Source organism: Microtus ochrogaster, chromosome 7 (assembly GCF_000317375.1).
Source record: "Microtus ochrogaster isolate Prairie Vole_2 chromosome 7, MicOch1.0, whole genome shotgun sequence".
Lineage (NCBI taxonomy): Eukaryota > Metazoa > Chordata > Mammalia > Rodentia > Cricetidae > Microtus > Microtus ochrogaster.
This window is the reverse complement of record NC_022014.1, coordinates 38,499,255-38,522,817: the sequence shown is the minus strand read 5'-3', so window position 1 is coordinate 38,522,817 and position 23,563 is coordinate 38,499,255. Positions and strand designations below refer to the sequence as shown.

Sequence of the window (23,563 nt, the reverse complement as noted above, 5' to 3'; positions counted from 1 at the left end):
GGAACTCCCTTTGTAGACCAGGCTGGCCTCGAACTCACAGAGATCTGCCTGCCTCTGCCTCCCGAGTGCTGGGATTACAGGCGTGCGCCACCACTGCCCGGCTCTGAGTTATTTTCAAAGCTTTGTTTCAGTTATGATACACTCCAAAACCTGTGAACACATCTCCTAATATGAAGGTTAAAAGAATGTAAGCTAGTTGGGCTACTGGGACTCAACTGTTTTTCTTAATCATTAACCTGAGTCACAATCTAGACAATTCCTCAACAGAAACCCATGTGTTCTATCTGTGAGACGCTTCCTTGTTCATATTTTATCATCAAAACTCTATTTAAGGTAACATTATTGTTATCAATTAAACAATGCAACTTAAAAGAAATCATCTTCATAATAATCAACAGGTAAATGTCCAGTAGAATGGGATGTTTCCATGAGATAAACACACCACATTACAGGCAGTGGGGAATCTCCCCACACCCGTTCACACCATGCCAGATACCAGAGAAAGATGGCAGTGGCAAACATGTAAAGGCACAGCAGAAACAAAAGACATTGTGGAGTCTGTGGTCTCAGAGCCTTTCCTTTCTGAGATTCATCCATCAGGGATTCACCTCCTGGTGGACTGATACCCTGAAGTCAACTGCCATCTGCTGCTCCTCTGACATGACCACCGGCAATTTGGGATGACATCCAATGTCAACTTTCAACCTCCACCTGCACACACATGCACACACCTGCACACACATGCACACACATGCACACACACAAAGCCCCTGGGTTCACTCCTCAGAGAAGGAACAGGAGGAAGGAGTGGGAGAGGGGAAGAGGAGAGGGAAAGAGAGAAGGGAAGGAGGCGTTGCAGGAAAACAGCCTGGTCTCCAGGGATACAGATAAACAGTCAAGGACTAAGACCACATTTCCTGTGTCCCTGAGTTCATCTATATCAAACCACACGGCCAAGCATCCTATCCTCCATCTTTCAGGTATATTGATATTATCCATGCTTTGCTGTAGGATAGCCTTGAAACAACAAACCATTCAAATACACCAAAATAGCCAGTATCAAAGTAATTTTGGAGGAAGATGTCTCTGTCCCACCCAGCTAGCATACTCTAAGTGAAGCCAGGGCCTAGCCATGGCACGAACTGCTACCGGGACAACCTTTACTCGGCAAGTTTGCCCAGCCTTCCTTCCTTTTATTCTTTGCTGTTGTCTCTATGCCATCCTGGCAGAGACTGTGAGTTCACCCTCTGTGAGACGCTGTGCTGGACACTTCATCCCAGGTTGCTGGAGCGCTGGGTTCTAAAGCAGCCCTGGTGCTGGAGCCACCAGCACAGCTGCCATGGGTGGGTGGGGTCAGTTAGGAGAATAGGCTGCTTCCAACTACACACACATCTCCTGCCCAGCTCAGAAGAGCTTACACACTCAAATGCCCTGAGACATCCCACACTACAGCCAACACTGAGGGGCAAATGGTGCAGCTGCGTCACTGCTAATGGAAGCGGTCATCCTCAGCCCAGCCTGAGGCTGGGCCTATGTTGGTTCTGGAGTAAGGCATCATTGAGTACAGCTGAGACAGAACCAGGGGAGACTGAGGAGTGCCTGGCGCTTGCTGAGCTCTCTCCTGAGGTTCTGGGAGCTGTGTGATGAGTACATCTGGCTATCCTGCTTATCTTCTGGTAGCCAAGCTTACCTACCCAGTCAAGTGCTCACTCCAGGAGAGCAGGGTAAGATGCCAAGACAATCCATCATAGGTCAGGCCTGGGTAAAACGTAGGTTTCCACAGCTAGATGAGACCTCAGTGCATATACCTCACCAGACCAATGGAGTCAGCAAGGGCAGCACCAGACTACAAAGCTAGGCTGCCCCCTATAGGATGCATAGGGTAAGCTCCTCTGGCACCTGAGAGGCTCCTCACACGGAAAGAAAAGAGGGAGAGCGAAACTCCTAATAGTTGGTTGCTTCAACGTTGCAAAATGAGACTTTGAGTGATTGCTCGGGTAGCTAATTGTCTCTGTCATATATCGCTTGCTTTGGAAGCTACTTGATTGTACTTCCTGCCTGCTCAAGTAATATTATCTCCCTTCTCAGGCCCTCAATAGGATTGAAGATTAGATAGTCATAGTTACTGTCTTTTTTTTTTTTTTGGTTTTTTGAGACAGGGTTTCTCTGTAGCTTTGGTGCCTGTCCCAGAACTAGCTCTTGTAGACCAGGCTGGCCTCGAACTTCCAGAGATCCGCCTGCCTCTGCTTCCCGAGTGCTGGGATTAAAGGTATGCGCCACCACTGCCCAGCTAGTTACCGTCCTCTTATGATCTAGCCAAGCTATTTCCTATACAAGACTTAGACTCCATAGGATAGAATATTTATTACAACATTTAGCATATGTTCCTTGCTTAATATTGTTTATGCTATTGTAATTCTAATCTTATACTTAATATCTGTTCCTAGTGTAAATTTTTTTGTATTGGGTTTAGAACTCTGTTACTTAAACAAAAGGAGGAGGTGCTGCGGGAGCTCCTTCTGCTCCTTCAGTCAATAGCCTTTAAGATACCAGCCCACTTGGGCGTAGTCTCTTTTGCTTTAAAAAGCAGTGGTAGCCCTGTGCTAGCTCTCTTGCTTCCGGATACTAGACTCCTTTCCTGTTCATGCAGAGGGCTGTTGTCTAGGACAGTGATTTGTAAGTTTTTCCCTTTAAATAAATAACCCTTTTATTAATTATAAAAAAAGAAAACGAAAAGAAAAGAAAAGAGAAGAGAAGAGAAGAGAAGAGAAGAGAAGAGAAGAGAAGAGAAGAGGGAGAGAGCAGGCTGGAATCTGAAAACAGAAGAGTGGTAACAGAAGAAAGGCACTAAGGGACAGAGGGGCCAGGGCCCTTGCTGGCCACCACCAGAACAAAGCACACCCTTACACCCTGTGATCCACTCCAGTTCTAAGGAACCTCCTCACAGTCACCTCCCTCCAGCCTGACTATCACCTCTTCCCCCTCCCCCTCACCTCTTCTCCCTTGACTGTCACCTCCTCCCCCTCTCCTCTCCCCCCTCTTCTCCTTCCTCTCCCTCACCTCCTCCCCCACCCTCACCCCCTCCCTCACCATTACCTCCTTCCCCGCTGTCACTCTCTCCCTCACTGTCACTTCTTCCCCCATTTCGACTTCCACTTTCCTTACTGTCACCTGTCTCCCACCTTCCCTTCTGCCATTCTCTCCTCTTCTTCCATGGGGATCAGGGAAGCAGGCCTCTAGCCCACAGTGCCACCTACTGTCCAGCAGCCCTAAACTTCTTCCAAGGCACCTGTGCCATCAGGCCCAGGCCCAGGATGCAAATATCCCGTTGTGTACAGCACAGAGAGTTCTTCCCAAGTCCTGAAATGGGAAAGACCTTTCTCAAACTAGCTCCCCGGACACAGTGACCATTGTCTCGGGCCGCCGGGAGGCCTCTGGACTGCAGATAGCCACCTTCAGATGGTATCTGCCTGCAGCTGGACTTACTCTGCAGTGGTTGTGAAGCAAGGTGGCCTGTGGGTAGCTGGTCTAAGCAAGGGTCAGAAGGGTCAGGGTATGCCCCTCCCCCTTTGGGGAAGGACAACTGCTCCCTGACCTCAGGAAGTGGCTGGATCTACAGCAACAAGACTACATGGAAGGGACCTGTGAGAGCTTTGCCCCGCCACACCACTTGTCCTGACCATGGTCTTTGTAGTATTATTATTATTACTATTATTACTATTACCATTATTAGAGACAGGGTCTCATTATGTACCTTAGATTGTCCTACAACTCACTGTATAGACCAGGCTGTTCTTCTTGAACTCACAGAGATCAACCTGCCTATGCCTCCCAAGTGCTGGGAATTAAGGCATGTGCCACTATATCCAGTTATGAGGTTTTGTTTCATCTTTTATTTCATTTTTTTAATGTGTACATTTGTTTGTGTGACGGTGTTGGATCCCCTGGAACTGAGTTGTAAGTTGCCATGTGGGTGCTAGGAATTGAACCCACATCCTCTGGAAGAACAGCCAGTGCTCTTAACCATTGAGCTCTCTCTCTATCCCCCTGAAAAGGGTCTTAACAGCAGCCCATCCCCCCTCACTCCAGATCCAGGGCCCTGAGATGAACTATTTCAGGACCAGACTCTATGATCACAGTCGGCCCTAGTGTCCAAACAGGCTGTCTCCACTGGCTACTGCCTGTTGTTGACAATCCGTTCCATCTGGCCAAGGATACCAAAGCTTGTGTGACATTTCCTCAAGTAAACAGCCCAAGCTCAAGGCCATTTCTGAGGTCTAGGCTCTGGCTTTCCAGGGCTCTGACCAAGAAAGCGTGGCCACTGGGGCTTGCATGGAGCCATCTACCCCATCCCCCCGGGACCTGTCATAGACCTGTCAAAGTGAGTGCTTTACTCCCAGGTTTGCCAGAGGGAATGAGTGTGCACATAGGATGGATACAGAATGTGTTCACTGGATGCCATCATCACAGAAGGCAAGTGTTCATGAAAACACCAGCACTCCTCAGGCACTGACTATACAAGGCTCACCAGAGCACTGAAGGAGACAGGGGCTGGACCCCTCAGATGCAGACCACAGCAGCTGCTACCCAGAACACCATGGGGCAGGTTGCAGACAACGTGGAAAAGCGAGCACTCTGGGATACAGTCAGGAGCAGTGTGCTAGCAGTCGCACTAAGAGACGCACGAGATACAGAGTGGGCGTTCAGACTACTGTGGCCACTGTCCACTGTGTTCCTGGCCTCAGCTGGGTAGGGGCTAGGGCTGCTGATCATGCTACAGTGGACTCTGTAGCTGACCCCAAATGCCTGCAATCTAGAGTCAGAAAAGGCAGGTCGAGAGGGGGAAGGATCAGGGAGGTGAGCTGACAAAGGTCACCACAGGCCACAGGGACAAAAGTCTTCTAGAAACCATGGAAAAGCAGGGACTATACATCCAGTAAGGGCCCAGGGTAACCAAGGATGTAGGTGAAAAAAAAAGACTCTTGATACAAAAGTCCCTGGCCAGGCTGAGAACTGTACTTCTGCCCTCCCTGTCAGTAATCCTGAGCCTGTGACACCCACCAGCTTAGAAGCTAGAGCAGCACAAGTGCCTGCAACAAACCCAGGTCTGACATTACCCGATGACTCCTACCAACAGCTGTAGTAGGTGAAGACAGACCCTGGTGTCCAGGCAGGAGATGGTGGTCAGGCCTCCCTCTGACACCTCCCCTACAGGGACAGGGAGAGAAGAGTACATTGAGAAAACCTTGGCCCAGCCCCCTTGGGTCCTGAAGGCACCCAGATGGGCTGCAGGTAGGCTTTTAGACCTCTGAGCAGAGTCTGGGTCACAGAGAGCCATACCTCACAGTGAGGGTGACACATGGTCCTTTGAGAGCATCCTGGCCCCTTCCTTCCTGCCCTGCCACAGTTTTCATGACCTTGACACTTCTTGCTGTGCCCAGACAGCCTCCTCTCTGTACAGAGGGACCTCCGTGCATATCTGCCAGCTTCAAAAATAAGAGGGGTTGAAGAAACACATACAGGGGCAGAACACCAGAAAGGCAGTGAGGAATCAGAAAAGCTGGCCCCCAGGAAAGGAAGACTCTGGTGAGAAAGTCCCCAGAGACCCAGCAGGAAGGGGCTGAGAAGGCCTCATCCGGGCTGAACACAAGAGAACTCCTAGAGGCCTCAAGAACAAAGGTCCCCAAGGTGAGAGGAAACAAACCAGCTGTGAAGAAGCGAGGAAAAAGGAAGCAGAGGCCCAAGTGAGAGAGGGGGACAGCGGGTTGAGATGGGTGTGGACCAGGAAGGATGGCTTCACCTGTCCAAATGCTGCAACCCGAAGTGGCTCCACCCAGCCCAAGGCTACCAATGTACTTCCTCCAGCTAAAGCCTAGGGGTTAGATGACAAACCCAAGAGCCAACCTGCGTCCCCAGGCTCAGCCCAGGATAGCCACTCTACCACCGTAGGCACAGACCCACACTCAGCCTCTGGTGGCTTCAACACTTGGTCCCCACATGGTAGTGCTGCTTGGGAAGCCTAGGCGAACCAGCCATGCTAGAGAAAGTGTCATTCGGGCTGGGCTTTGAGAATTTAGTCTCCTGGCACTTTCATTTGGTTCCCTCTGTTTCATGATGCGAGCTCTCAGCTTCCCGCTTCAGCTACTATGCTTGCCCCTTGTTGCCAAGCCTCCCATCACGATGGGCTCAGCTCTCTAGAACCAAAAGTCAAATACACTCTGTCTTCTAAAAGTCGCTTTCGCTTGTGCTATCTTATCAGAGCAACAGGCAAGAGACCAATATGGCCTCTCCTGAAGCTCCATGGACATCACTGTCCCTGAGACAAGCCACGTTCATCCTTCACACCTTACCTTCCTCAGCTGCCCAGCTCAGCCAGCTGGCCACACGAGGTCCACAGAACTGGCAAATTGCTGCTTCTGCAATTCTGCCAGGCTTTTTCTTGCCCCTTCTCCCACTTCCATGGCCCCAATTCTGCTGCAAGCCACCATCTGGGCCTCTACGCAGCCTGGCTGCCTCCCCACTGCCCTCACTATAAAACCAACTCAGGTCCTGCAACTTTTCCCCCAGAAACCCAGGGCCCTCTTATGTAAGTGTTGTTTCAGCCAGCCCTTCAGACAGACCTTCTCTGGCTGCCCTTTCTGTCTCTTCCTCTTACCTGCTTTATCCCTGAGGGGTCAATTTATATCTTCACTCCCTTACTGCCCTTCCTAGGAGGCCACTGCACCAGGGCCAGACCCATACACTCTTACTGGTACCCTCAATAAGTATCTGAAGAATAAATGTCTTTGATATGGTTTGAACATGACTCCAATGTGTCCACTAAAGTCAATGTGCCAAAGGCTTGGTTTCCAGCGTGATGGTGTTGGAATCCTTAAGAAGGGCAGGCGTGAGGTGGTTGACCATGGCAGACCCCCTGGCACGGGAGTGGTGCTGGTCTCGGAGGACTGCTCTTTCTCTTATAAAGGGAAGCTACTCACATACACTTGGCCTTCTGTGCACGTGGCCATTTTCCTTTCTGCTTCCTCGTTATACTCTGATGTATCTAGGGGCCCTTGCCAGGATGCTGGTACCACACTGCTGGGCTCTTCCAGAGATGATGAATTCAACATCTTTCTTCCTTCTCTACAGTTCTCAGCACCAGTTATTCTGTTAAAGCAGTGGCTCTCCGCCTTCCTAATGCTGCGACCCTTTAATACAGTTCATGTCGTGGTGACCCCCAGCCGTACCATTATTGTCACTGCTACACTGTAACTGTAAGTTTGCCACTGTTATGAATCCTAATGTACATATCTGACATGCAAGACATCTGATATGCAACCTCTGTTCAACCCCTAACGGGGTCACAACCCACAGGTTGAGAACCACCGCATTAGAGCAACAGAAAGGGACTAAAACCTTCCTCCAACACATTTCCCAGGGTAAGTGCCACGTTGCAGAAATGCCAGGCACATAGCCTGGGCACAGCGAGCCACGCCCAGTGCTGCATGCAGTAAGATACTGCACTACTCTTCCAGCATCCACACGCTCACAGGAGCTTCCTGTCCCCACCAAGTTCAGAGCTAGGCTTCCAGCTTCCTGTCCTCCGGCCTCCAGGTGCTTCAGCTGAGCCAACCGCAACACTGTCATTTTTCTCATTCTGAACTGACTCTAAAGAGCTCACTCATTCTTCCACTAATGACTATACACACTTCTAAGGAATAATTCTTTTCAAAATGAGGCAAACAAGCCGGGCGGTGGTGGCGTACGCCTTTAATCCCAGCACTCGGGAGGCAGAGGCAGGCGGATCTCTGTGAGTTCGAGACCAGCCTGATCTACAAAGGGAGTTCCAGGACAGGCTCCAAAGCCACAGAGAAACCCTGTCTCAAAAAAAAAAAATGAGGCAAACAAAAAACTTATGACCAAAAAAAAAGAAACCATTTATAACAAAGGCACAGATACAGGGCAGTCACTTGTCTCCAAATCTGGGCTGTTTGGTCTGTTCCTATGATCCAAACTCAGCTTCAAAATTAAGTGTGCAAAGACACACTGCTTCAAGGGTCCCTGGAAAATGAACAAAGGGAACTTGGACATCACTAAAAGGATTCCCCAATACCCATTATGCATTTGGCCAGCTGTTCTCCCTGTGCTGGGAGCCCAGTCCACACTCAGGCAATTGCTAATCAGCCTAGGCCTACCAGCAGCGAGAACACAGGCTCCGTCCAGCTATGGAGCCCAGCAGCCTCCTGCAGGAGAGTCCTGTGCGCACTACATCTAATGGAGAGTGGGTGAGGACAGCGGAATCTCCTGGCCAGGCCAGGAGCCCCTTTAATGCCCTGTACTGGTGTCCTCTGACTCCTTTCAAACAACGGAAACATTCTCTCATGGCTCAAATCAGTATTTGTCCCCTACAGGGTCCTGCAGCCTGGTGTGCTGGCTCCACAGCATAGAGAGTGCCCAGGGTGAGTGAGGAGTGAACATGGCAAGCTTAGGGCACAAGGCACCATGTGTGTGGTCTTGCCAGAAGGCTATCGGGAACCAGGGCCAGCATTGGCACACTCTAGCGGTACACTCCAAGGCCATGGTTACTCAGGAGCAAGGGGAGGTCACACCTACACAGTGGTCTTGGCTAACATGGACCCTTCCCAGCAGCCCCCTCTTAAGGCAGGTCCAGTGTGTTCAGGAGTGCAGGGACAAAACATTCAGAAGGTGGTGGCTCTGAGCCAAGCATCCCTGCCCCCAACCACTCTGCTATCCTCACCCCAGGTGGAAAAAAAGATCCAAGCCATAAACCAGATGAAAAGAATACGGTGTTCCACCCCAGCACAGCTGAACTGACAATGGTCTGGGAACAGTGCGCTGCCGGCAGCAAGCACAGCCCTCTACAGACTAGCTCCAGGGCAATCACAGGGCATCCCAGGCTCTGCCTCAGCGAGCACTTGGGTCTCCATTATCTCCTTCGGCCATAATGAACTGGATATCACTGTCTTCAGGTTTTAGTCCCTCTCTTTCATCAGGCAAAAAAAAAAAAAAAGTGACCCAGTGTGGGGGTCACTTTCAAAATTTCCTGTAAGAAAAACAGTGCTACCATAGAGCAACCCAGGAAAGAGAACGGGAAAGAACCTGGACAGCCCAGGCCATCCAGTGAGAAGGCTGGGTGCAGGCGTCAGAACCTGGACAGCCCAGGCCATCCAGTGAGAAGGCTGGTGCAGGTGGAAGCCCTCCACCATGCAGATGGGACACCCCAGATCACCCTGACATTGACCCAGGGCTTCCACAAAGGCAAGAGACTCCCCTCAGCGTACATTCACTGAGTGCCACCTCGGGAGGGAGAAGGGAAAAGGACAGTGACAGGCATGGGAAGGCAGAGAACAGAGGCACCGTCTACCCCTCTGTCCATGTGCCTGATTGCTGAAAGCAGCAACCCCACCACACCAGGCTCACCGGGTAGCCAGCGCCAGTGCCATGGTACTCACCACATTCCAGAAGAGCGGGTTGAACACAATGGTGAGCACAGCTGCCACAAAGCTGGGCTCTGTGGGGTCCACGTACCCCAGCAGCCAGGTCATAACGAAGAGATCTGCCTGCAAGGACAGAATTGCCATCAGCAGGAGACTGTCTAGCAACACCCAGGATGCAAAGACCTCTGGGAAAATAGAGGAAGCTTTGGGACATCCAAGTCCAGACAGAGTCACTGCAGTTGAATATCATAAGAGGGAAGATAAAAGGCTGAAACCAGTCAGCCGTGTCAACTGTCAGAAGGTGCTAGACTAACGACTGCGGAGGTGTTCGTGAGCACCGTACACAGATGGCCATGGCTCCCAAGCCAGGCTCCTCAGAAGGAAGTGACACTAACCCTGGACGTGATGGAAATCTCAGATGAGGATTCTCTGGAGACCCAAGGAGAACCCAGGAGACCAAAACACATGGGAAGAGGAACTCAGCCTCAGAAGGCAGCAGTAAAAGTTAATGGCCACAGGCCATGGCCACCTCTCCCAGAGCCTCAGGAGGAGCAGTATGGCTGCAGCTGGGGATGGAGGTGACTCCACACACAGCATGAAGAGAGTACACAGCAGCACCCCCTCCAGTTCACAGTGACAACGTCCAGGGGTCACAGGAGATAGCCCGGGGGTATGGGTATAAACTCAGTGGCAGAGCACTGGCCTAGTATGTACACAACCTTGGATTCCATCTGCAATAGCACCACCAGAACAAAACCACCTACGTGCCCAACTTAGAGAAATAAGGTACGGGCCATGTGTGAAGTGCCAACCACAACAGTAAACAGCTGTATCTGTTCACGAAAGCTCTGAGGGCTTGACACCTGGGGCCGGTGTCAGTCCTGAGCTATGTTATGCATTCGAGGATGCCTGGCAGCCTCCGATGCTGGCTCCCACACACTGGAGGATGGATGGCAGCTCCTCCCCACTGAGGCAACCAGAGGACGTCTCCATATGTCCCATGGAAACAAACCCTCTGAGTGGGAGCCTCTGCCTACAGGAGAGGAGAGGAGCAGCCAGCCACTTTCTTCAGTCAGGAAGCTCTGGCACTGGGTGGTATTGCTGGGTCCTTGGGTTCTTTTTCTAAATGTCCTTAATTTCTGTTTTAGGAAGAAGCAGCATGTTGTGTTGTCTCCCCACAGGCAGCTGAAATAAAAGACACTAAACTACAAGCAAGGCTTCATCCCCCAGGCCTATGGCTTTCTTCAGACTCCGCTCTCACGCATGCTTAGCTGTTTCGTGTCAGGATAAAACGACTTCTTTCAAAGAGTGTTTCCAACCTCCACACTGGGGGAAGGAGAGGAAATAATGTGTTGCATTCACTAGTCTGCCATCCCCGGCCAGAGTTGCCCATCCCTGGAGAGAGAGCAACCTCTACCCAGGCTCTTGCTTCACCCAGTAACGGCCTATTGGGAAGACTCAGTCTGCCATGCAGACCACATTGCCCAGTGTGACTCAAGGGCTACTGGGAAGTCACTAGGCAGTAAAGTCTTCCACTGAGAGCTCTCTGCCCAATCAGGCCACAGTTCTCACCAGGATACGGAGCCAAAGGTGGGCAAAACAGATGCTAAATGCTCAAGCCCAATGTGTAGCCACCCATATCCACGAGGGATATACCAAGGCCTCTACAGATGCCGAACCTGCATCTGGCACCACAAACTACAGACACTGTATTGCTGCTGCTCTAATACACATGTACAGCCAACAGAAATTACTTTGTAAACCAGGCACATCAAGAGGTTTACAATAACTACTCATAACTAGAACCAGAGCTGGCCTTGGTGGCGCACAGCTGTAATCCCAGGACTCAGGAGGCAGAGGCAGGCTCATCTCCATGAGCCAGTCTAGCATAAATAGTGAGTTCCGGGTCAACCGAGTTTACAAGTTGAGAGCCTGACTCAATAAACAAAAACAAAGCCAGTGAGGGAGAGGAGCGGTGAGACTAAAACAGACGAAATAAGTGCTGTGAACTCTCCCTGGCTCTACTCACCATCCTGCTGTGGAGACCACAGACACAGGCTACAGGCGCAAGTGCACTGGTGTAGGAGCGTGCGTGTGAAACACCTCAGTGAGTACACTCGGGTGTCGATAAATGAATGACTCAGAACCTGCTCAGGAACCCACAGGGAATGAGCCTGAAGGCACAACCTCATCCCAGGCTGCTGATGGATCAAGAGCACACAGGCAACATAGCAGGCAAGCTTGCCTTGCAGAGCCCTTGGACAAAGTCCCAGGAAGCCCTAGATGAGATCAGGGCCTCTCAGCACAACCTTGGGCTGTGGAGAGTAAGGTCAGGTGCTCCCAGGGCACACGTCACTCATGCGAGACAAAGCCACTGGATCAGACCTCAAAATAGACCATGCTGCCTTACTGGAAAAGGAGGGGATTGGAGCTGTGTAGCCCTAAAGTTTCTAGAATCTGAGCCCACTAAGAGAGACATGTATTAAGCATCCATGACCACAAGGGCCAAACCACTCGTAGGGGTGGGGGGTACTGCAGAAAATAGAAGAAGGGCAGCTGGCCTAGGCACAGGGTCCTGACTTTGCCTGACCACTTCCAGAGAATGCTGACGTTAAGTCCCTCAGCTGGACCACATATCCTTACCCAGCAGGAAGTCCTTATATCTCACAACCCCTCCTTCCTATTCTGCATTTCAAGCCCCAGTCAAAAACTTGTATTGCTTAGGCACTCATAGCCCCACATCCCACCACACCCCTGTTTCATTGTCTTATCTGTTCAGTCTTCCCTTACCTAATAAATCAATCCATCCCTTACCCTCACTACCCCTGTGCTCATGGCTCCCGCAGGGCATAGCAAAGGGCCTTCTGAGCCCTCCTACATGGCACCTCACATCTGCTGGCCACCCTCACTCACACCTCCTCACCTACACTTGGCTCGCTCATCATGGCACACCAGCAGGTGGGCTCTATACCACCCCACAAAGTGGACCGTCACAGCCGGCCAATCCCTCACCTATGACCCATCCTTTCACAAAGGTTCTGTGCATGCCAGGAACATGGCAAAGGTTCTGTGCATGCATCATCCATCCACACACTGTGAACAACTCCTGCACACCCCGCAAGCCCCACATGGAGCAGTCCCCTATTCCTTACCAAGACACTCTATTGTCTTTCTGGGGTGCAGTCTTTGAGATTATCTAATTATTATCCCTGTCTTGCAACTCTCCTCAAGCTAAAGACCACGTTTTTATTGATCTTTGTGTCTTCATTTCTGATTGCCAAAGCTGGCAGAAAGTAAATATTTGCTAAGTGAACAGAAGCCCTTGTTTCATCATCAATAAAATTTGAAGGCTAATGGTCATCTCCAAGGGGCTCCATGGCTGAGCCACCCTCTGGCCTCCTCTAGTCTGGCTTTGGAAAGAGACAAGAAATTGCCAAAGCAGCCCCTGGAGGGAGTTTTGCAAGCAACCAGACAGCTGGGACAGACAACATGACTAACAGGCCCCTCTGGACACAGAGGCATGGCTTGTAAGATTGCAAGACTTGAAATCACCAGCTACCCATATACTATACTTCATAAATATGCATTTCTGCAGGGCTGAAGGATGAATCAATGCTTTTCGAGAGTTGGCAGAGGTGAAATGCCAAGCTGGAGGGAGAGGAGAGACTTCCCAAGGCAGCTTGAAGTCCCCAGGTGGGGCTTGTTTGTTCTAGGTCTGCAGGTTTGAGGTAGAGGAGGGCGTGGAGGACAAAGGTGGGAGGGCTAGCAAGCCTGAGGCTCTGGACCCCGCCTGAGTCCCAACCCCCACCTTCCCTTGCAGACTTTTACTCCCATACTTGTCTGCTCCACTGTTCTGGCCTCTGTACAGCTCCCACAGAAGAACCTCCTAGGCCTACAGGTCCTATAAGATGCTACATGGTGCTGTGGCATGTGGATGCATGCCCACACATATGCAAAACAAATACATAACAATGTAATTTTTAACTGTGAGCTTAACCATATTATGGGAGCAAGGTGGACGAGAGGCACCTGGAAGAGGCAGCATTTTGCCCTTGCAGTGGGAAACCCCCGCTTTCCCCATGGGCTTCGGGGCAAAAGCTGTTCTTACAATCTTTAGAAATTGTTAAGAATTCAACTCAGTGTCATTCTCCCGGTGCTGAGCACCATGAAGGGAGCCTGTCCTAGTTCAGGGTGTCAACGACCAAAAAAATGACAGGCCTGAGAGCATTCCTAGAGCCCATCACCAAGGTCCGGGAACCAAGTCCTGAAAAAAGACATATCTTTAGACCCACCGAAGCTGAGATAACGAAGGCCTAGAGAAACCTGCAGAGCCCAGGCTGTAAGGGCCAGCACCAGCCTTGACCAGTCCAATCCTTCTGGATCCTAGGCAGGAAAATCCCCAAGATATGGACTTCAGCCACCAGGAGAAAGCCACCCGCCTCAGGGGACAAGGAAAAAAGACAGTTTCTGGATCCTGGAACTCCACCATAAGATGGGTGAAGTGAGTAGGAAAGAACATGCTGCTTCCACCTTTGTGGGAGCTTAGACAAAGGAGGGAAACTGAACCCAACAAAGACTGGCATCTAGCTGTCATTCAGTTAAAGCTATCCAAACCAGAATATGGCCACACAGCCAGGTCCCAGTGCCCTGGTCAGCCTGCCTCAGCAGGTTGGGAGTTCACCTGGAAGCCAGGTCACCTTGAGAGTTAGTGTTGCCTGGAGAAGCGGCTGCAGCCTAGGGAGCAATGACAGATGCTGAACAGAGACCAGAGCAGGAGAACATGCTCCCAGCTCTCCACACCAGAGACATGAGGCCCACCTCCCAAAGCCCCCTTAAAACTGGATCAGCCAAAATTCACCCCAAATCCCTCAGACATGAACAGAGGAACCCTGGCTCTCCTGCCTAGGCTCTGCCTCCAGCCAGTGCCAGAGGTGCCATCTGGGCCACTTCAGGAAAGGAGAGGGGCCCCTCCCAGTTTCAACTTGCTCCAAACAGGGAAGCCTGACTCTTAAGAAGAGACCTTCCCTCATGGGCACAGGCCTAACTGGAGGCTAAAGAGACTCAACCTACCAGAACCAGAAGGCAATGGGAGCTGGGCTCCAAGGACAGCTCAGGTCACCTGCGATGAACTCAGCTGCAGAACGCCCACAGGCTGGTAGGAAGGAGGCGCATAGCAGCAATTCCACTGCACTGGGGACCTGGCCACACTTTAGAGCAATGTCCTGTTGTTAGGGAATGATTTGCAGGGGGTCAACAGCACCCAGGGTGCAAGCCACATTGTGACATCCAAACAAACAGCAAGAGCACAGGACAGTCAACGTTGCACTGATCACCTGACAGTAACGGGCCACTCTGTGGCACGTACCATACACATCAAAGGATAAAGGGACTGAATGGGCTATCTCAGAAAAGGGACAGGATCTTTTATGCCATGGAGAGGACCTCTGTGGTTGTATACCCTCTTCCCAGCTGTCCCAGTGTCTTGATATTGTCAGCAGATCCAGGAACATTCCCTGTGCCCTGTAGAGGGGAACCATATATTGGGACATTTCCATCTAGGTCTATGCCCCAGGAGGAGTAGGTGACACATTTAATATTAAGGAATCCCTTCCACCATATTTGCTACATTGAGGCCTGCCTGGATCTGAGGTGGGATCTGGTGAAGGAGGAGCTCCACTTTCCTCCTGATTCCCACAGAGTTCACAGCAGCCACCAGGACCAATCTGAGGCCAGATTCCCTCATTGAAGTGAAATGACAGGAATGGCCGCCCAAGACTACCCATGCAGAGTGCTGAGCAGATGTGAAATACAAGCGTGAAGTTTAAGGTATGCAGGGCTGCTCTGGTGTCAAGCACTTGGACTCTTTGCCCTGCTAGATCCTGACTACGAAAAACAAATGTGTCACCTCTCACCTTCTGGAGGGGACCTCTTAGAAGGCATATCCTAAAGCAAGAGCCAGAAGATGCTGATTCAAAGCTAGCACTGGACAGTGGGAACCATCCTATGATAGGCAGGAGGAAAACATAAGAGAGGAGAAAAAAAAATCAACCCTATTCTAGTGGGTGGGGAGAAAACAAAACATCAAACCTATAGCCTGTTCTTTGGGGGAAGAAAGCAACAGACCAACTTCTAATTAAACTGACTGAGAAGCAAAGGAGACAAGGCACAAGTAAGTAACAGCTCCTGCCTGACTTCACCTGAGGAAGGAGCAGCCTGGAGGTCCTGCCACGGAGGACAAGGGCCATCACCCTATCAGCTTCCCACCACAATGAGCTGGCATCATTTGGGAGCATGGGCCAAAATAACTGTGTCTTCTCAGAAGGGATAGAGATGACTATGGGTGCAGTTACCAACATCAGCAACAAAAAGGATTCCCCTACAGATCTGACTCACTAAAACAACAGTAAGGAAACATTATGAACAATCTGATGCCCATGGATTCAACAATGAAGATGAAACACACCTTTCTTGAAAGATACAAGGTACCAAAATTCATTGAAGAAGAAATAATAGTATTTTGCCTATGAAAGAAGGTGAACTCACAGTTTAAACTATCAAAAGAAGGAAGAAAAATCTCCAGGTCCAGACGGTTTCAGGATGAATTCTACCAAAAACTTAAGGAAATAATACCAATTCTACAGGGTCACTTCCAGAACATTCAAGAGGTGGGACTGTTTCTCACTTGTTTATGAAACCACCAATAAATTATATGTGTGTGTATGTGTGTATGTTGTGTGTGTATATATAAGATAGGTAGATAGGTAGATAGGTAGGTAGGTAGGTAGATAGATAGATAGATAGATAGATAGATAGATAGATAGATAGATAGAGATAGATAGATAATGTTTGAGACAAGGTCTCACTATTAGCTCTGGCTGGAACTCATTCTGTAGACGAGGCTGGTCTCAAACTCACAGAGATACACCTGCCTCTACCTCCTAAGTGCTGGGATTAAAAGCATGCACACCACCCCAGGCCTGACCAGCAATATCTTAATAAAAACCCTAGGTAAAGATACTGCAAGGAAAATAAAAGCTACATTTCCCATCAGCACAGCTGTGCAATCTTATAAAGAATAATACCAAATCAACCCAGCAATTTACTTGAAGGATAACAAGAGGCAGACACCCCTGGAGCAAGTCTTCAGCGCTCAGCATCAATGTTATTTGCCAAGCTAGAAGTCACACATGGCTCAAGAGAAGCAGAAGTAGCACCTGAGACTTACCCAAGGTTACAAAGAACACCAAAGAAAGCTCTCATCCTAGTCTACTTTAAGTGGAAAAAAAATCCTAAAGTCAAAATGTATGTCCTTAAAAAGTTCGCAAATAAGCCATCTAATATTATGGCCTCATGGTCTTTTAGAAGTAATTCAACAGAAAGGTGTCTTGGTTTGCCTTGGTTTGGTTCCGTTTTTGGAAAGGGTCTCACTCACCATGTAGCCTAGGCAGTTCTAAAACTCAAAATTCTCCTACCTCATCTTCCAAAGTATTTGAATTAGAGGTGTACACCACAATGCTCTGTTTAAAGGGCTAATTTTACCCTGGTATGGTGGTGCTCTCCTTTAATCCCAGGAGGACCTCTGTGAGTTTGAGGTCAGCCTGATCTACATAGATAACAAGTTTCAGTCCAGCCAGAGCTATGCAGTAAGGCTCTGTCAAGAAGGAGAAGGAGAAGGAAAAGGGAGAAGGGAGAAGGGAGAAGGAGAAGAGAAAGAAGAAGAGGAAGAGGAAGAGGAAGAGGAAGAGGAAGAGGAAGAGGAAGAGGAAGAAGAAGAAGAAGAGGAAAAGAAGAGGAAAAGAAGAGGAAAAGAAGAGGAAGAGGAAGAAGAAAAGAAGAAGAAAGAAAGGAGGAAAGGGGCTGGAGAAATGGCTCAGCAGTTAAGAGCACTGACTGTTCTTCCAGAGGACTCTGGGGTTCAATTCCCCACATGGCAGCCCACAACTGTCTATAACTCCAGTTCCAGGGGATCTGAATTCCTCACACAGACATACATGCAGGCAAAACACCAATGCACAGAAATAAAAATTAGTAAATTACTCTTTTTTAAAAAAAAAGAAAGAGACAATTAGAAACAATTTTAGCAGCAACCATCTTTCCCTGAAGGGGTTGCTCTAATTTGGATCTGAGGGGACCCCCTGAGGCCCATGTGTTGATGGGACGACTGAGAACGAAAGCTTCAGGAGATAGGGCTTAGTGGGAGGAAGGTAGGCCACCGGTGGGGTATCTCAAAGGAGATATGGAGACCTCTCTTTTTGCTTTGGTCACCATGAAGAGAGCATGCTGTCACATGCCCTCACGATGATGTACCATGCCACCACAGCCCAAAGGCAACAGAGAAAGTGACCATGGGATGAAGCATCTGAGACTGTGACCCAAACTAAACCTTTTATCTTTTCCCTAGGGTATTTGGTCACAGCATTAGAAAAGCTGAGTACCGTGATCGTCAAGTCACACCATGTCTGCCACCAAGCTTGGTCTCCAGCAGGGCACTCGGGCACAGCTATCACAAAGGGGGCTGAGAGTTGCCTCAGCTTCCTGAGTGCAGGGCTTTGACCTCTGAAGAGCGTTGTCCATAGCTGTTTCTACATTCAGCTGATAGATGAAAAACCAAAACCTGAAGTGGTGTACGAGGTCCTTCTGTCTTTGTGTTGCTTTCATTGGTTAATAAAAAAAACTGCTTTGGGCCCTTGATAGGGCAGAACTTAGGTAGGTGGGGAAAATTAAATGGAATGCTGGGAGGAAGAAAGCAGAGTCAGAGAGCTGCCACAGAGCCGCCAGAGTCAGACATGCTGAATCTTTCCCAGTAAGCCACTGCCACGTAGCGATATACAGATTAATAGAAATGGGTTAAATCAAGATGTGAGAGTTAGCCAATAGGAGGCTAGAGCTAATGGGCCAAGCAGTAATTTAATTAATACAGTTTCTGTGTGGTTATTTCAGGGCTAAGCAAGCCAGGCGGCCGGGTTGAACAAGCAACCCTCTACAACACTGAAGCACATTTTGTGACACCTAGGCTGAGTTTGTGACATTATCACCCACCTTCTCCCTTGAGCAGAAAAGTTCTCATAAAAAGGGGGAAGATGGCTGGGCATGGCTCGTTCCTTGGATCTGAGTATCCCAAGGTGACCTACAAACCTGGATGCCCTAAGCAGACAGCACCTTGAGTTTCAGAAGTACTCACACAGGTAGGCAGGCCCTTCTCAGCCTGCTTCATACAACTGCCACACTGGGGAACAGAAGGACCTTGGGTTGTGCCCTAATCAATACTTTTTAAACTAAACACACAAACAAGACTATAGTAACAGCCAAGTGGGTTAACATGTACCTGGCTAAGGGCCTGTTCCTCAACAGCTGGACTGTCCAGTACTGCACAGCGGCCACCAGCAACAGGAAGCTGTGAGTGCTGTATGTAGCACCACATGGTGAAATAGCCTTATACACAGTTAATAACCAAACACAGACATCCCTCAGTGCCCACACCCACTGCAAACCCCAGCACCCTAGGAAGCCAAAGTCTTTCATGTTAAATGGCATGGTGTCTAATCATATGCTCTAAATCACATCCCAACACATACTGCTATATGTTTAGGGAATTATATTTTTTTCAATCTGGATGAGTAACATACAGATAAGAAAACTGTGACATGGAGGAAAATTGTAGTTTGGGAAAATTTTGCTTTGCTTTTTGTTTTGTGTGTATATGGTGGTATTTGTGGAGGCCATGGATTGATATTAAATGTCTACTTTATTTTTTTTGAAGATTTATTTATTTATTATGTATGCAATGTTCTGCATGTATACCTACAGGCCAGAAGAGGTACCAGGTCTCATCATGGATGGTTGTGAGCCACCATGTGGTTGCTGGGAATTGAACTCAGGACCTCTGGAAGAGCAGCCAATGCTCTTAATCTCTGAGCCATCTCTCCAGCCCCATTGAGACAGGCTCTTTCACTGAACCTGGAGCTCACCGACTTGGATGCCCAGAGAGACCCAGGTGTCCTCTTGTCTCCACTTCTCTAGAGCTGGGCTTACAGCTGCTAAAGCTGCACCCAAACTTTCATGTGGATGCTGAAAATCTGAACTCAGGTCCTCATGTGTGCACAGCAAGTAAGCACTCTGCAGAACAAGCCATCTACTGAGCCCCTCTTTTATATTTCTCCTTAAATAATGTGGTTACTTAAAAAAAAATACTGCTTTTGTTTGTTGAGATGATGGGGATCAAATTCGGGGTCTTGAACACATTAGGCACGTGCCCAACACAAAAGTCTAAACTATATATGGGACACACAACACTTCCATTGCACTGAGGAGCACCTCAGCGCAAGTGTCCAAAGGTGAAGAAGAACCTTAAGTTTTCTTGGGCAAGGGACTAACTATTTTACCCTGAGATTTTGAAAGAGGAAAATTTCCTGCATAAGAGCACAATGGTAATGTTGTATAATGTCGTGGTTTGAATGAGAACAGCCCCCATAGGCTCATATGTTCGAATATTTGTTCCACAGTCTGTGGAACTGTTTGTGAAGGGTATGTTTCCACACCTGCCCTTACTGGAGGAGGTGTGTCACTGGGGATGAGCTTTGAGGCTTCAAAAGTCCATGCTATTCCCAGTTAATTCCCTCTGCCTCCTACTTATGGATCAAGATGTGAGTTCTCAGCTACCGCTCCAGTGCCATGCCTGTCTGCCTGCTGCCACACTCCCCACCATGCTGCTCGTGTATTCTAACCCTCTGGAACTGCAAGCCCCCAAGAAACTGTCCTATAAATTACTTGGGTCATGGTGTCTTATCACAGCAATAATAAAGTAACTAAGACAGTGATATTATTACTTTTATTTTATTAAGAAAAAAAAAGCCCTTGAAAATAGGAAGCTTAACGGTGCTGACCAGGCTGTGATAGAAAAAGCCCACAATGTTAGTCAACAAGGGTCATCCTGACCTATCTCGTGAACCGACCCTGGGTCTCCAGCTGTATGAGGCTGGGAGCACGCAGGATAGGAAAACCCACTAGAACTGAGAGGGTTAGTGGGAGGACAGGAAAGCTTCACACCCAGGGCGCTATCCCAGGCAGGACAGATTCCCGTCTCTGGCTCCAGGCCTATACAGGTCTTGTTTCCTACCCCCTGTCTGTCCCCTCACATCTTCCCCACTCCCAAGTTCAAGGTTACCCACCACTCCAGCCAGTATTCTTGCTGTGGCTGATGCACTGCGTTAGAAAGCATAACTCACTGGAGCCTTGGCTGGGGTGACTTGTCTCACATGCCCAAGAGAAAAAGGGGGGGGGGATAAAGAGAGGATAGGGGAGAGGTGGGGGGAGCAAAGGCTGGAGATGCAGTTAGGACTTGCCACTCACCTAGCTGGATGGAGGATATTCTTCAGTAACAAATATTCTAAAGAAGCTCTTCTCCAACATCCAATGCCCACCCATATCCCTCAACCATCCTTCATGCTCTTAACACCAGTGGGTAAGAGCATGTTCCCTCCTGTGTGCCTCCTGTCTCTCCAAAAGGAACTCCTACCCCAATGGCTTATCACTCACTGCTTATGTTTCTACCCTTCCCTGGCACACAAGGCAAACCTTCAACTGCTCTTCTAAAATCAGATCAGTTCCCTCTCCTTTCAACAACTACTTCTATGCCTGTAGTCTCTTTACACGAAGGAAAGCTCAGTGATGGCCAGCCTTTGCCTGCCCCCAGAAACTGGACCTCAGCAGTTCCGTTCTGAATATCGACCATGCCTGCGAATAAATGAACACGTGCACATGGAGGCATGTAAAAAGGGAACAAATGAAGTGGATCAGAGGCAGCAGGAGGAGGAGGCAACAAGCAGAAGAGGAGACTCGGATAGAATCAGAAGCCTGGGGAGATGCCCAGGAGTGTGCGGGATGTCGAACCAAGCACCAAGGGGCCAGGGGTCCACCACTTCCATCCCGTCCCGACCAGGCACTGCGTTCTCCACTCCTCTGACCAGGAGACCAAAGAGGGGACCAGATGTGTGAAGCCAGGGGCAATGACGCCTGCCACACTACCACACAGCAGCCACCCAAATGCAGTTAGCCGCCTTCTCCCTGAACACACTCACACGCTGGACGTGCAACTCCGACTACATAACTCCAGGAACTCACATGCAAATCCCCAGGCTCACACCTTCCCAGAGCCTTCCATGCACAATCTCCCTGGGCTATATAATCACAGACACAGAGGCTCCCCTATGCTACAACAGAGGTGACACAACTCCTTCACGTTCCCGCAATCCCTGCTACTACTACCACCACCAATCGCGCCCGCCCCTCTCCTCCCGGCCCTGCCCATCGTTGCTTAGGAACGGAGTAGCCCCGCCCACCAAGCGTTGTAGGCGTCGCCTACCGGCTCTGGCCTTGACCATCCCTCTCGGTTGAGCGGAACTGTTGTGCGAGTTATACCTTCCTGAAGTCGATATTGCCAAAGCCTCCACAGCAGTCGTGTCCCGCCGCCGAGCTGCTCATAAATGCAGCTTCGGGCTCGTATTTCCTTCCACCCCGTGAACCTCCTCAGGAGGTGACACGTGGGGACCTCGCCCCGCGCCACTTGGCTGGGGACCCAGTCCCTTGGCATTTAAGGAAGCGCAGCCGGCCGGGAGTCTTTTCTCGTGTCCCCAACGTTTCCTGGCCTTCTGGGAAATGTAGTTTCCCAACACTGCCTCGTGGGGCGCACTTCCAAGTGGCAAGTAGCGGAGGACTACAAGTCCCAGGGCACTATTGGAGAGAGACTGCTGGTTACAGAGGGACTCCGGGCGATGTCCCTCAGATTGAGGCTCCTACGCTGCTACTTTGGGCCCATTAGCTGCACCCCAGCTAGTTTCCTCTGAAATAGGCTAAAAAGACATGGACATTTACGGAAAGAAGGACCCTCATTCCAGAGTATGATTGTAACACTTTTGCCAGCTGAGGATCAAGAATTCTAGCACAATTAACTCTTGCTGTGAAGGTTGCCTACATAGAGACAGTGTTCCTCTTAGACGGGGATATTTTCAAAGAGGACTATTAAAATAGCAATTTGCCAAACTTTAAGGCCTGAAAGTATATGGCCTTTCTCCTTTTCCAGTTACAAACCAACAATTCTCGCCGGGTGGTGGTGGTAGACTCCTTTAATCCCAGCACTCCGGAGGCAGAGGCAGAGGTGGATCTCTGAGTTCGAGGCCAACCTGGTCTGCAGAGTGAGTTCTAGGACTGGCTCCATAGCTACTGAGAAACCCTGTCTCAAAAAAAAAAAAAAAACAAAAAAAAAAACAGAAAAACCCTGCAATTCTCTAGGAGTTTCACAAGCCCCATTTACAGTATAAGATATTTCTTGATTACACACACTCCCCCCCCCTTGTGCAACCCGTGGGTTTATTTTTTCCAGATTACAATAACATCTGGAACTACTCTTATCATCTCGTTTATCGAGGGGGTGCAGGTACCACCAGCCCTCTAAGATGTATCTTGAGAGTCACCCGAGTGGCTTCTATGGGCTACCGGCATTTATGTGTGGCTCTCTGAGAAGCCCACCCCCACACTCTCTGTGTCTTTCATCTGAGCACCTCTTTTTATTAATCCCCATGCGTATATATCTATTCTAAACCTTCTTCCCAGTAAACTTTGCTTTAAACTGGCTTCTGAAACTCCTTTCCATCATAAGGATCAAGCTTTACCTGAAAGGTGGTCCCTAAGGGATAGAAAGTTAGGAGTTAGGTCCTTCAGTAGACAGGACTGGACTGCAAACAGTGGACAGGAAATATAAGTAACTTTTTTGTTTGTTGTTTTGAGACAGGTTTACTCTGTGTAGCAGTCCTTGCTATCCTGGCCTGGAACTTGCTTTGTAGACCAGGCTGACCTCAAACTCACTGAGATCCACCTGCCTCGGCCTCCCTATTATTGGGATTAAAGGCGTGCACCACCATCACCCGGCATAAGGAACTTTATGTACACCCTCTACCATCTTGCTTTTAGCCCAGGTCAGTGTCCCTCACCACAACTTAGAGGTAGTGCCAGGCAAACCACAGCTTCTCTACACCAACACGGCTCCTCTGGGTGCCCCAAAGCCCCCAGAGCCTTTGATTCAACCATACCTTCCTCCTCCACTCATTCCTTCATAGGCAAGCTCTACATGG

The 23,563-nt window shown here is 49.5% G+C and overlaps 1 protein-coding gene across 2 annotated transcripts in view; it reads right to left on the bottom strand.

Annotated features, from left to right (window-relative positions):
- Pemt (phosphatidylethanolamine N-methyltransferase) overlaps positions 1-22,041 on the bottom strand; it is an 80,545-nt gene extending 58,504 nt beyond the window's left edge. Inside the window, exons 1-2 of one of the 2 annotated variants that reach the window (XM_005349957.2) lie at positions 21,855-22,041; positions 9,453-9,560 (exon numbers count right to left, since the gene is read on the bottom strand). In XM_005349957.2, coding sequence (XP_005350014.1) covers positions 9,453-9,560; positions 21,855-21,917 — 171 coding nt within the window. In that variant the 5' untranslated portion in view covers positions 21,918-22,041. The remainder of the gene's footprint in view (positions 1-9,452; positions 9,561-21,854) is intronic. The other variant, XM_026780556.1, reaches the window with a different exon arrangement.
- Positions 22,042-23,563: the final 1,522 nt, after the last annotated feature.